The 13,084-nt window shown below is 37.5% G+C and overlaps 2 protein-coding genes across 5 annotated transcripts in view; one reads left to right on the top strand and one right to left on the bottom strand.

Annotated features, from left to right (window-relative positions):
* Positions 1-13,084, top strand: part of FGFBP3 (fibroblast growth factor binding protein 3) — a 130,624-nt gene that overhangs the window by 55,609 nt on the left and 61,931 nt on the right. The gene's annotated exons all lie outside the window — the stretch shown is intronic.
* The window catches only part of BTAF1 (B-TFIID TATA-box binding protein associated factor 1), a 97,930-nt gene that overhangs the window by 37,197 nt on the left and 47,649 nt on the right, over positions 1-13,084 (bottom strand). For both annotated transcript variants that reach the window (XM_032311686.1, XM_032311688.1), the window contains 5 exons: positions 8,871-8,975; positions 7,480-7,629; positions 7,058-7,200; positions 6,626-6,800; positions 4,928-5,131 (listed from right to left, as the gene is read on the bottom strand). In XM_032311686.1, coding sequence (XP_032167577.1) covers positions 4,928-5,131; positions 6,626-6,800; positions 7,058-7,200; positions 7,480-7,629; positions 8,871-8,975 — 777 coding nt within the window. The remainder of the gene's footprint in view (positions 1-4,927; positions 5,132-6,625; positions 6,801-7,057; positions 7,201-7,479; positions 7,630-8,870; positions 8,976-13,084) is intronic.

The raw sequence follows: 13,084 nt of genomic DNA, 5'->3' as shown, positions 1-13,084 counted from the left end.
ATAAACACAGAGAGGATTGAGGGTAGGGAATTCCTGACAAACGAAACAGGAGCTCAGACTCAGAAGTGAGAATGAGTGAGGCACAAGAGGTGAGTGAGCATGGTACACTTCTGTAAGAAAAACATGAACTATGCTAAAAGGGTGAAAGTTTGAGAAATAATGAAAAGAGATGAGGAATTTAGAGAAGGTATGAAAAGAAAGAAAAAACTAAAAAATCAAGGAAAACAAAAATAATGTTTTTAAGTAGAAGAGGGATGCCTTCAGAGTGGAACTAAAGGACTTTACAAGCCTGGCACAACAGGGGAGATGAAATGGACCAGAGATCACGGGGAGCTTTAGAGATGACTCAGGACCTAGTCATAAAAGTACTAAGGTCCTTAGGTTGTGGCAATGAAATCAGAGAAAAGATAAACATATGAGGCTTTTTGAAAGGAAATGGTAGCAAGATTTGCAACTGGAAAAGGCATTTTACTGTTAAAAAAAATTCCACGGGACGCCTGGGTGGCTCAGTTGGTTAAGCAGCTGCCTTTGGCTCGGGTCATGATCCCAGTGTCCTGGGATGGAGTCCCACATTGGGCTCCTTGCTCGGCGGGGAGCCTGCTTCTCCCTCTGCCTCTGCTGCCACTCAGCCTGCCTGTGCTCGCTCGCACTCTCTCTCTCTCTGGCAAAAAAATAAATAAAATCTTTAAAAAAAAAAAAAAAAATTCCAGTTCTGGGGCACCTGGGTGGCTCAGTCATTAAGTATCTGCCTTCGGCTCAGGTCATGATCCCAGGATCCTGGGATGGAGCCCCACATCGGGCTCCCTGCAGGAAGCCTGCTCGTCCTTTTCCCACTCCACCTGCTTGTGTTCCCTCTATTGCTGTTTCTCTGTCAAATAAATAAGTAAAATCTTAAAAAAAAAATTTCAGTTTTAGTTATGTTAAGCTGAAATGACAGTGAGCTATCCAACTAAAAATCCCTAACAGAAGAACTTCAAAAGATCAAGAGAAGACAGCATAGTACAAGGGTAAGAACTAAATTTTGAGAATGGTGACAAAGAAACATCTTAGGGAAATGCTTGCTTTTGACAGATAAGAGAAAAATAGGGAGTCAATGAAAAGATTAATGAAGTAGTGGCTCTAAGCCAAGACTAAGACTAACATTTTAAAATTGCCCTTCCTGAAAAAAAAAATAATAATAAATGAAATAATATAAAACTGCCCTTCCTGGGCAGGGAGGTGGGTGAAATAAGTGATGGGGATTAAGGAGTTCACTTGTGATGAACACCAGGTGATGTACAGAACTGCTGAATCATGGGGTGCCTGGGTGGCTCAGTTGTTAAGCATCTGCCTTTGGCTCAGGTCATGATCCCAGGGTCCTAGGATCAAGCCCTGCATCAGGCTCCCTGCTTGGCAGGAGAAGTCTACTCCCTCTCCTACACCCCCTGCTTGTATTCCCTCTCTCATCGTCTCTCAAATAAAATCTTTACCAAAAAAAAAAAAAAAAAAAGCTGAATCACTACATTGTAAACCCAAAACTAATGTTAACACCGTGTTAACTAACTGAAATTAAAACAAAAACTTTTTTTAAGTGAGCCAAGACTAGTATTTTTATTTACCAGTACTTTTAGGTCAGATATAATTTATATAGAATGATCTGCACATAATTTACAGAAAACAAAAGTGTAAAGTTTGTTGATACACCCATGTAACTACCTCTCTCATCAAAATACAGAACATTTTAATTCCCCAGAAAGTCCTGCCTCTTTTTAGTCAACACCTTTCCCCATCTGATTAAGAACCAACCAGTTTCCCAGATGCCAATGGGGTGCCTGGGTGGCTCAGTGGGTTAAGCCTCTGTCTTCGACTCGGGTCATGATCTCGGGGTCCTGAGATCGAACCCCGCATTGAGCTCTCTGCTTGGCAGGGAGCCCGCTTCCTCTTCTCTCTCTGTCTCTCTGCCTACTTGTGATCTCTCTCTCTGTCAAATGAACAAATAAAATCTTTTTTTTTTAAAAAAGATTTTATTTGCTCATTTGACAGAGATCACAAGTAGGCAGAGAGGCAGGCAGAGAGAGAGGAAGGGAAGCAGGCCCCCCACTGAGCAGAGAGCCCAACTCGGGACTGGATCCCAGGACGCCGGGATCATGACCCGAGCCGAAGGCAGTGGCACAACCCACTGAGCCACCCAGGCGCCCCAAACAAATAAAATCTTAAAAAAAACAAAAAACAAAAAACAAAAAAACCCAACCAGTTTCCCAATTTCTATCTTTATAGGTTAAGTTAGCCTTTGTAGAACTTCATATAAATGGAATCTTATAGTATGTACTCTTGTATGCAGGCATAAAATAAAAACTTTAAAGTAAAATAAATAGCCCTTCCCTCAATACTTTCTTTCTGAGATTCTGATGTGCCAGGTCAAAACCATGGACTAATTAAGCTGATGAAACAGTAGTTTCACTGAAGAGTAAGGTTTGAATAAGAGTGAAAAGTGAAAAGCTTGAAGAACGGGTCATCTGATAGATTTACTTTAATTTAAATATTTAATTTTTTTTTTAAAAATTTTAAAGAGAGAGAGCTAGCCTGTGCTCGAGTAGGGGGAGGGGCAGGAGGAGAGGAAGAAGCAGACTCGAGCTGAGCACAGAGACCAAAGTGGGGCTGGATCCCATGACCCTGAGATCATGACCTTAGCTGAAATCAAGACCTGGACACTTAATCAACGGAGACACCCAGGTGCCCCTGACAGCTTTAAAAAGAAAACATTTCCATACAAAAGCAAGCAAGCAAACAAATAACCCACACACAAAAAACACCAAAAACCAAGTGGGACTATATCAAAACTAAAAAGCAGGGGTGCCAGGGTGGTTCAGTCAGTTAAATGTCTGCCTTTGGCTCAGGTTGTGATCCTAGCAACGTCCTAGAACGGACTGCCCACCCTCGGCAACCGGGGCGGCCCCCCACCTCCCTGCAGCCTCAGCAGGGAGTCTGCTTCTCCCTCTGCTCCTCCCCCCACTCATGCTCACTCACTCTCTCTCTCACTCTGTCTCAAATAAAATCTTTTAAAAAGGCGGGGCAGGAGGAGGCCTGCCAGGGTAGCTCAATCAGTTAATCATCAGCCTTCCACTCGAGTCATGATTGCGGAGTCCTGGGATTGAGCCTAATGTCGGGCTCCCTGCTCACTGGGGAGTCTGCTTCTCCCTCCCTCTCTAATAAATAAATAAAACCTTTAAAAAATAAATTAAAGGGGCACCTGGGTGACTCAGTGGGTTAAAAGCCTCTGCCTTCGGCTCAGGTCATGATCCCGGGGTCCTGGGATCGAGCCCTGTATCGGGCTCTCTGCTCAGCGGGGACCCTGCTTCCCTTCCTCTCTCTGCCTGCCTCTCTGCCTACTTGTGATCTCTCTCTCTGTCAAATAAATAAATAAAATCTTAAAAAATAAATAAAATAAAATAAAAAATGAATTAAAAATTCAACATGCACTTCACACTATAAACATTAATTCAATATGGATGACAAATCTAAATATAAACGCTAATACTGCAAAACTTCAGAAGAAAATGTAGTGAATACCTTCAAAATTTGGAGATAAGAAAAGGCAATAAAAAAAACAATGAATCACCAATACACATAACAACATGGATGAATTTTAAAAACATCATGCTGTGGGCGCCTGGGTGGCTCAGTGGGTTAAGCCGCTGCCTTCGGCTCAGGTCATGATCCCGGGGTCCTGGGATCGAGTCCCGCATTGGGCTCTCTGCTCAGCAGGGAGCCTGCTTCCCTCTATCTCCCTCTCTGCCTGCCTCTCTGTCTGCTTGTGATCTCTCTCTGTCAAATGGATAAATAAAATCTTAAAAAAAAAAAAAAATCATGTTGAAAAAAACCCTTATACCAAACAGCACAGAGTGTAGGATTCCAATTATATGAAATTCTAGAATCAGCAAAACTAATCTATGGTGGAGGAAAAATCAGAACTTGAGAGCACGATAGGCAGGAATTGAAGTGTATATATCTGTAACTTGATAGGGGTTTGGGTTTCATAGGTATACCCATCTGCTGAAATTCATCAAATAGTTTAAGATTTGTGTACTTCATAGTAAATAAACTTCACCTCACAATAGAGCAAAAAGCAAATACTGAATTTTAGTTAATGATATATATACATGCTGAAGTATACCAATATCTGCAACTTACTTAGAAATGCATCAAATAAATAAGGTGGACAGATGGCTGGGTAAGTAAAAGGCTGCATATATATGTGATAAAGCAAATTTACTAAAATGTTAACTATGCAATCTAGTTGGTGAGTATATGAATGTTCACTGTGTAACTCTCTTCTTACCTTTTCTTTACGTTGGGAGTGTTTTTATTGTAAGTTGAGAGAAGTGAGGAGAATCACTCAGGAACTTACACAGAAGCAGTCTTTTCTATACTACTACAGTTTGTTTTGTTTTTTTTAAGGTTTTTATTTATTTGAGAGAGAAAGAGCCCATGCACAAGCAGAGGGTGGACAGAGGAGGAGGGAGAGGGAAAGAGTCAAGCAGTCTACAAGCTGAGTGCAGAGCCTGATGCAGGGCTGACCTCAGGACCCTGAGATCATGACCTGAGCCGAAACCAAGAGTTGGACCCTTAACCGACTGAGCCACTTAGGCACCCCTCTACTCCACCAGTTTTAAGCAAAACTGAGAAATGACCCAAAAATGGAACAGCTTTCTCTGATAGAGATATGCTGGTTTGTCAGAATCAGAGATTTAAAGAAAATTCCTTCTCCATCCCCAAAGTTCAAAAAAAGTCAATACAATGAAATAACTTTTCTACAAGGTATGGATGGCAGGCTATTAGGCCACAGACAGATTCAACCAATTACTGTTTCTGCGGTTTGCTCACATGACAAATTTCTAATCTTTATTTCATGCTCAATCTAAAATTAAGGTCATTTTGTTTTACTCACCAGGTCATTAGCTTGATCTATTGTAAAAACACTGTTGTTTACTCTATTACCAACTTCAATATGTGCATCAGCTAATGATGAAATAAGCTGTTTACACTCATTCTGCATTCGCGTGAATGGAATGGCAATTTCATCGTAATACAAATGTTCTGAAAGGATATCAAGTAAACGTGGCTGCACAGCTAGGGTAACAGCTTTACATTCCTAAAATATAACAGACAAAAAACATTCAGGGCAAATATATAAACATAACTCTAGAGATATAAACATCTTCACTTGCAAACTACAATGTTCTAAATTCCTATTCATTCTGAATCTGTGTTGTTACCTCCCAGAACAACATCGTTAGTTGCACAGAGAAAAGGTATCACACCCAAACTACTCTAAAATTTTAATATGAATGACTCCAGAACATGCACATGGAACTGTTACAATTCCATTACATTTTGCACCTAATTACTCCTACTTTACTCTGAATTTACATGAAGTTTATATACATATAGCACATATTTTAAAAAATCTATAACTGTAAAAAGAAATCAGTCAGAAAAGAACACTTAGCATGCATTAAAAATGTTATTTGAAAACTCATTATTAGATTTCTTAACAGCTGAACCCATAGCTTCACATGCCATACTGTAGAAATGGATATATAATTTAAAAGCTACTTACCTGCCCCCAAATTTAACTAACCCTTCCCACTCTCTCTGGTTGTTGCCTGCCCCAACCAGAGGGGGAATGGCCTCAGTGGTGAGCCAAGAGGGGTTCTGTGGGATCTGGGTGATCAGCCTGGGCTTCACAGAGTAAGTCCAGAGAAGCTCTGTGAGGGTCCAGAAACCGAACTGTCAACACTTGCTGCTGAGTCTGAGAGGCACAAAAACACAGCATCACTGCCTCTCCAGCACATCGAGTCCTGCCTAAAAACAGATGAGCCTTGCTTCTTTCCAGAGGCAAAGCTGGGGTCTCAGTTGCAACAGAGCATGGCTCAATTACTTTTAGACATAGCTTATAGCTTTGACAAACTGCTAAGAGGCAGTAACAAGAAACTCTCACAGCAAGTGCAGACAGTTAAATTTCCAGAATTCCAGTTAATGGAATAAACAAAGCCAGCAGGAAGTTTCTTTGATTTACAGAAGTCAGTCTTACACAAAATCACACATCTTATTAGAAGTTAAAGGTGTAAAGAGGCTGCAGGAAATGGCTTATTTGAAAACATGAAGATTTTCATTTAAATGTGGAGGTTTTATTCTTCCTGTGACCCAAAATTCTGCCCTTGCTACTACTCAAAACAAATGGATCTCTATTATTCAAAGCCTCTTATCTTTTATAGTTTTCAGGAACATATGAGATATAAAGGAATGAATGACCAACAGTTTCCAGACTGTTTCCACACTAAACATGTGTTCTTAGGAGGGACATTTCTTAACAGACTGTAGTTTCAAGAGCAAACATTCATTACGTATGGTCATAGTTAGTAGTCTCAGGTACCAAATTAGGGGTCATAAGAAAAAAGTCTAAGGTTAAAAGCAAGTGGAAGAGAGACTATGTTTCACATTATAATTTAGAATACTTTTCTATAACTGTTGCATTTTTATACAGAGAAAATTTTTTTCTGTTTGTAAAATACAATGAAAATAATCCTAACAGCTAAAGGAAACTGGTTTACTTGTCTTCATTACTTTTGGGGCAAAATCTTACCTTTTGTAAAGCAGCCCATTCACAGATTACCAAAGCAACGCTAATTCTCTGTAAGGCAGATTTGGAGTTCAAATGGAAGAGCAGCAACTGGCCAAGGGATTCAGCTGGTTTAATTTCTTGGGTTACCACATTTACACCTGGATCACAAATACAGCAACAAAGTGCTCCTAACAATCTACGAGGGAGAAAAAAGAAGTTACTACAGAAATTACTTAAAGTTTCCCTTATTGAAGCTGTAACTTTTCCCAAAAAAGACCTAACTTTTATATTATCTTCATAAGAAGACAGAAATCTCATTTCAAACTTTTAAGAAAATGAAAACTGTTTTCTTACACTTCTTCTTACTCTGTAGCCAGTGTCCTGGAGGAAGTACTGACAAACACATCAGAAGAATATTCTGGTTAAAAAGCTTCTGAATTTTTGCATACTCACTTGGCTGCCATCATTCTGGCTCGCATAACCACAAAATCCCTAGTGGAGGGGTCTTCCATGATGGTGTCTGCACCTGCAATGTATTCCTGAAGGACTTCTTTCGTTTGGCTTTGGCCTTGGCGAACCTTACCACCTGTTTTTTCCTAGAGGGAAAGAGGGGGAAAAGAGTAAGTAAAAATTAATAATCAAATTTAATAGGCAATTCTCCTCTGTACATAAAAATACTCTCATTTGTTCTCCCAATAAAATATAGTTCTTTTCACAAAATTTTAACACATTAAAATTATTATGCATTTGTAAAGTTCCTCATAAAATAATTTCTCTGTACATTAATTAAAATAAAATAAAGATACAAATTTCTTACATGGTTACCGTATTAATTAGAGCTGAACATATAAATACATTATGTCCTCTACACTTACCTTGGCTCTGGCTTTTACTTCTAGCAACATATTTAAATCAATAGGTAAATGAGAAGGCTGCATCATTAAGCAAAGCCAAGCTCCCATCCATGGACAGGCAGCTGCTACCACATACTGAACTGAAGCTTTGCTCAACAGTTCCATCCAAACCTACAGAGTGAAAGAGAAACGTGAAAAGTGAAATTTTCCGAGTGAGGTTTAATAAGACCTAATACTTATTTTTAGGGACACTGAATTGCAAAAAAAAAAAAAGGAAAGTACATAGATGAATTTTAGAAGTCAGTATAAAGGCTCATTTTAAAATATTGCTTGATAGGTCTGTATACTAAAAAACACAAAAGGAAGTTTTAAAGAGAGGAACAGAAAGAATTTCCTTCAATATTTTGTGAAAATCTTAATTTTAAAATACAAGATACCCATAACAATAAAAGTTGTCAAAATTCCAGTCATTAAAATCCTCTGCATATATCATAAAGCTTGATACTAATGCAGCCCTATATTCAACACACATGCTTTGGGGGCACCTGAGTGGCTCTGTCGGTTAAGCATCTGGTTTCGGCTCAGGTCATGATCTTGCAGTCCTGGGATCCAGCCCTAGGCTAGGCTCCCTGCTCAGCGGGGAGTCGTCCTATCCCTCTCCCTCTTCCCCTCCCCCAACTCATGCTTTCTCTCTCTCTCAAATAATATTAAAAAAAAAAAAAAAAAAACCACACACGCACACACACACTTCAAGATATAACAGTTCCTAATATATAACCTCTGCTAAAGTTAGAGGTGGTAAGATCCTAGTATAAATAAAGAGAACAACTTAAAGTTGTTGATTCGTGATCTTAATAAGGTACCTTTCTTGATGCCAAACATAAATGTAACTAAAAATAAACAGAAATAACACCACTGTTAATCCAAGGCTATTAACGATGAGCTGCCTCAGTGACAACAACCATCTCCCTCCATAAACATTATTAAATATATCAAATTACTCTTCTTTAAAGATTCTAACACATACAACCAATCTTGCTAAGGGGAAAAAATAAATCTAAACCACAAAAATCAGATTCTATATATATTATCAATGAATCCCAAAAGATACTTGCAGAATCAATAACCATACAGATAAACAGCAAAATAAGTGATACAAAAAAAATTTTTTTTTTCATTTTATTTTCTGTATTGAGGCTATCAGAAGAAAGTGCTTAAAACACTTGCCTAGTAGACTTAACTATTTTACTCCATAAGAATCCTATTTCCTTGTCTCATAGATCTCCACTTTTCAAATGTGTTGATTTCCAATTTTTTAAAATCTCTGAGCAACAACAGTACAGCAATTATGAAAAAATTTAAAAATCTACTAAGTTACTGAGGAAAAGAATATCGATATATTCACTGTGTACCTTGTGAATGAGGTCCAGAATTTCCTGGCTGCTTTCTAAAACACAAAACTGAAAAATGTGTCGCAGCATATCAGGCAGAATAGGTATAAGCCAAGATGAAGAGTTCTGAAAATAAAAACAGCATCAAATCTATAGTATAGAATTCTTAGGTGTTAGCTTATTTGAAGAGCTACAAGTCAAATAATACAAGTGTTACCAAAAAAGATGGTAGGTATAGCTTCATCAAAAGGGTTCGACTGGGTGATAAATTTTTATAAGATTTTGGAGCAACCGTATCATATTTGTTATTCCAATGGTCTGGAGAAATTAAGTATCATAAGAACTAGTATTTTTAAAATGCAGATTCTCTAGTAGCACTGCATGGAGTCCACTTAGTAGAAAATACAAGACAAGACTGGGAAAACATCTGAAGGTCAAATTCACTACACCTGAACAACGTGCAAGCATCTCCTTTTCAATATCATTGCAAAAAGTAATAGAGCTTTAGCTCACTATTAGTATTATCTTAAAATACTGCAAGGTATAATCTGGACCACCCAGGGCCAATCTGTATCTTGCAAATCTGAAAGCTGACCCACTTATTTTCACTAATTTTGCACCTGTCTTCCAGGAGACAATTATTGAGGAAGGAGATCTAATGCTGTTGCTTTTTATTTGTAGGTTTATTTAATTAGATTGGTGGGGGAAGGAACAGGTTACAGTGAAGAGTGTATTACTATTTATCAGTCCTTTAAAAATTGTCCTCCTTGAAATTCCTCTCTTTGGAACTTTTTTAAAAGTAGTTAATAGCCTTTTATATGCTACTAAGTAGGACTCTACTTATCAAAAATATCCCCCCAATCTTAGGGAATATCTACAAAGTGCTGATGATAATTTAGCATTATTCTAGCACAGTGTAAACTAAAATACAGAAAAATTCCTACCACAGTGTGTATACTTGACCAAGTTTAACTATAATCAGGAACACTATTACTTAAGCCATAAGTGAATTTAAGCTTTACAAGGCTTTTGAAAAAAATTGTTTGGTCTGTGTTAAATAATTAACAGAGTAATTACTAGCACTTCATGTTAGTGCTAAATGTAGTCCCCAACATTTTTGTAAGGAGCATCAGATGAGGGAGAGGAGCATCAGATGAGGGAGAGGGGCATTTGTGGGAATTACTGAAGAAAATGACTGATGGTTATGGAGTATGACACAGATGGGGTAGTTTTTTCCCAATTGTTTTATTAAGAATGATGTTCCTTGCTGTATTCGGCCTTCCTGGAACTCAGAAATTCTGAGTTGATGAAAACGGAAATAGAGGACTATCAGACTGTTCCAGACAATCAAAGTGAAACTTCCAGCCATCTATACTCGTTCACACTACCCTCCAGCCAATTTACTTTCACTTTCTCTTTAGTGCCAACATGCACTCTCTTGCTTCCAGAGTTTCACATCCTGCTCCTTCCTGACCCTGTTCTTCACCTGCTACTATAAGAATTCTCCTCATTCTTCAGATCTTAGCTTAATCTTCACTTTTAGCAGGAAGGGTACCTTCCCTAACCTTCACTCACCTCACTAGATAGGATCCAACAGCATCCTCTACTTCCCCTACCAGGTACTTACCTCTTTATGTTACTAGAGCTTGTCTAGTTGTCTATTTTTCTCCTGTCTTGTTTAGTTTCCTGTTTTAGGCTCTACAGAGGGCAGAGACCTTATTTTTCACTGATCAGTATCCAAAGAATTGTAAGCACCTAGTAGGCACTAAAATATTAGTTGAATCAATCCATAATTTCTTATAGGAAATGGTCCATGTCAGACAGTAGTTAGTAATATGTGTAATCTCTCACAACTGTAGTTGGTAATAAATCCCTAATTTGCAAAATTGACATACAGAGTAAGCTTTTACCAGTACCCTTTTCCTATACCCCATCTTTTACCTTCCAACAAAAGGGTCAGATGTGGAAAAAAGCAGCAGTCTGATCATCACTCACATGAACAGCTGATTCCTGCCTGTAGGCAAATTCATCATCATTTCTTATCTCCATATCAAATGATTTGGGTTTGCAAGGGAGGAGATTTGGAAAAAAGATACCATAAAGTGATGAATCACACTGAGTTCTTTCATTAATTTGGTCTGAAATCCCATTTTGGCCCAATGCCAAAAGAAGAAAAAAAAAAAAAAACCCCACACACAAAAATGAACCAAGCTCTGTGTTTACATAATTTATAATGCCTGTTCTATTCATTTACCCAACCAATATTTACTAAAAGTCAGCTAAATATTTAACCTTTGCTCTTGGCTTTTAATGTCTTTGCAAAATCTGGCCAATACCTAATTATGTTAATGTTCTCTAACGCCAATCTTAGTTAAATATGTTCTTTTGGTCTTTCTTTTCCTCTCTACATATGCTTATGAAACACTTCTTACATCTTAGATCCTCAGATTCCAACTTAATCTCATATGTGTATTTTTTTCATGCTAAATTTTCAGGCTAAAGCATACCTTTCAAACAAGTCAATATTGTAACTGAAATTTTGGAATGACTCAAACTGGCTATGATACAAGCAGAACGGAAAAGTTGACCCAGTCAAGAGAACAAAAGACTGATGTCCAACATATTTTTCTAGATTGAGGAGTCAAGTTCTAGCTACAACACTTATTGGTAACAATGCTAGTTATCCTAATATTCCAGTAAAGTAGTTCACTGATAGACATATAGACTCATAGATATACTCTTTATGTACAAACACAGTCATAGGCTAAAGAGACAATACAGAAAGAAAAAATCAAGTGGTAAAGTCCTTCACTTTGATTGCCAAACTGCCAGTTTAACAAAAAAAGTTACACCTTGATTTTATGCCCTAACTAGTTTGGTTTGCCTGAAAGTTCTTATTTAATGATCTCTAAGAAGCCAAGTTTGCCAATACTTTCACACATGTTAACATCACAGATGCTATGGTATTAACTGTCATTTTATTTAAGGATATTTTAGAGATGTACATGCCTACAGACATACTCACCATGGGATAAACTTTAAGATTAAGGACATTTTTGTTATAAAATCTTCCGGTTTCATAAAGCAAAATAAAACAAAAAAATTACTGAAGATAATCAGAATACTTTCAAGGAAATAAAGGCATCAGTCTTTAAGGGGTATTGTTGCACTGAGGAACAGCCAGGCTTAGCCTCAACATTGCAGTTATTGAGAGGAAAGGGTTGAGAAGTTAGAAAATGAAACCAGAATAGAACTACCAGTAATTTAAAGATGGGTTCATTTTTTTCACTCTGTACTTAAGAAGACTTCATATACAAAAGTGAAAAAGCAATTCAACAGATACTTAATCCATTTTGTCTCCACGTAAAATTTAAAACTGAAAGTCAGCCAGAACTGGACCTGAGTCTGAGCCAAATAACTTACTATGAGTTGTGTAGGTACACAAACTTGTGGAAGTTTAATTTTTGGTCATCAGTTCCCTCATCTGCAATACAGGAATGGCAGTAGCCACCCATGTTACATGCTTACCAGGTTTCACAGCATAAATTAAGCCCTATTTCAATAGTAACCTGGATTATTACTATAATTAAATATCATTCATTTATATATGAGGCATAAGAATGATATTCAATTCCAAACTGTTTAGGAAAGAATTCCCAGAACCAGAAGTGTTAATTATTGTTCTTACTATGTACTATTATTTATATTTTTATAGCATTAATATCTTAAATCACTTTCATGTATATTCTCTTACTTAGTCCATGTAACTCTGAGAAAGACTGGATGGAGATTATCACCAGAAGGTTTAAAATACTTGACCAAGGTCATAAATTTAACAAACAGTAGAGCTGAGTTTAAAACCCAGATTCTTTACTTAGTTATGCGATCTTTTCATTACACCACTAAAGAAACAATAGTGATAGAAAGCAGCTCAGAATAAGTAAGGCAAGTTAAAGTAAGAACAGATTTTTATCACCACAGGTGATAAAAATCTCTCATCCAAATTCTCTGGGGCCAAGTATGCTTTTAAATTCAGAGTTTTTTAAATTTTAGAATAATGAAGTTGTATGTGCTGCATGCTATATAATATCCTCAACAGGGTCTGAGGTAGCACCCAAACAAAGTATGTTAATATTTCTGAAGCAAAATTTGTGAATGGGCACATTTAGTGGGATAAAGACTTATGAACAGTCTCTCTTCAGAATGAACACGTTTTTCCACCAAATAAGCAGTTT

The sequence above is a fragment of the Mustela erminea genome, chromosome 14, assembly GCF_009829155.1.
Source record: "Mustela erminea isolate mMusErm1 chromosome 14, mMusErm1.Pri, whole genome shotgun sequence".
Lineage (NCBI taxonomy): Eukaryota > Metazoa > Chordata > Mammalia > Carnivora > Mustelidae > Mustela > Mustela erminea.
Note: the sequence above shows the minus strand (reverse complement) of the source record. Positions and strands in the feature narration are given on the sequence as shown.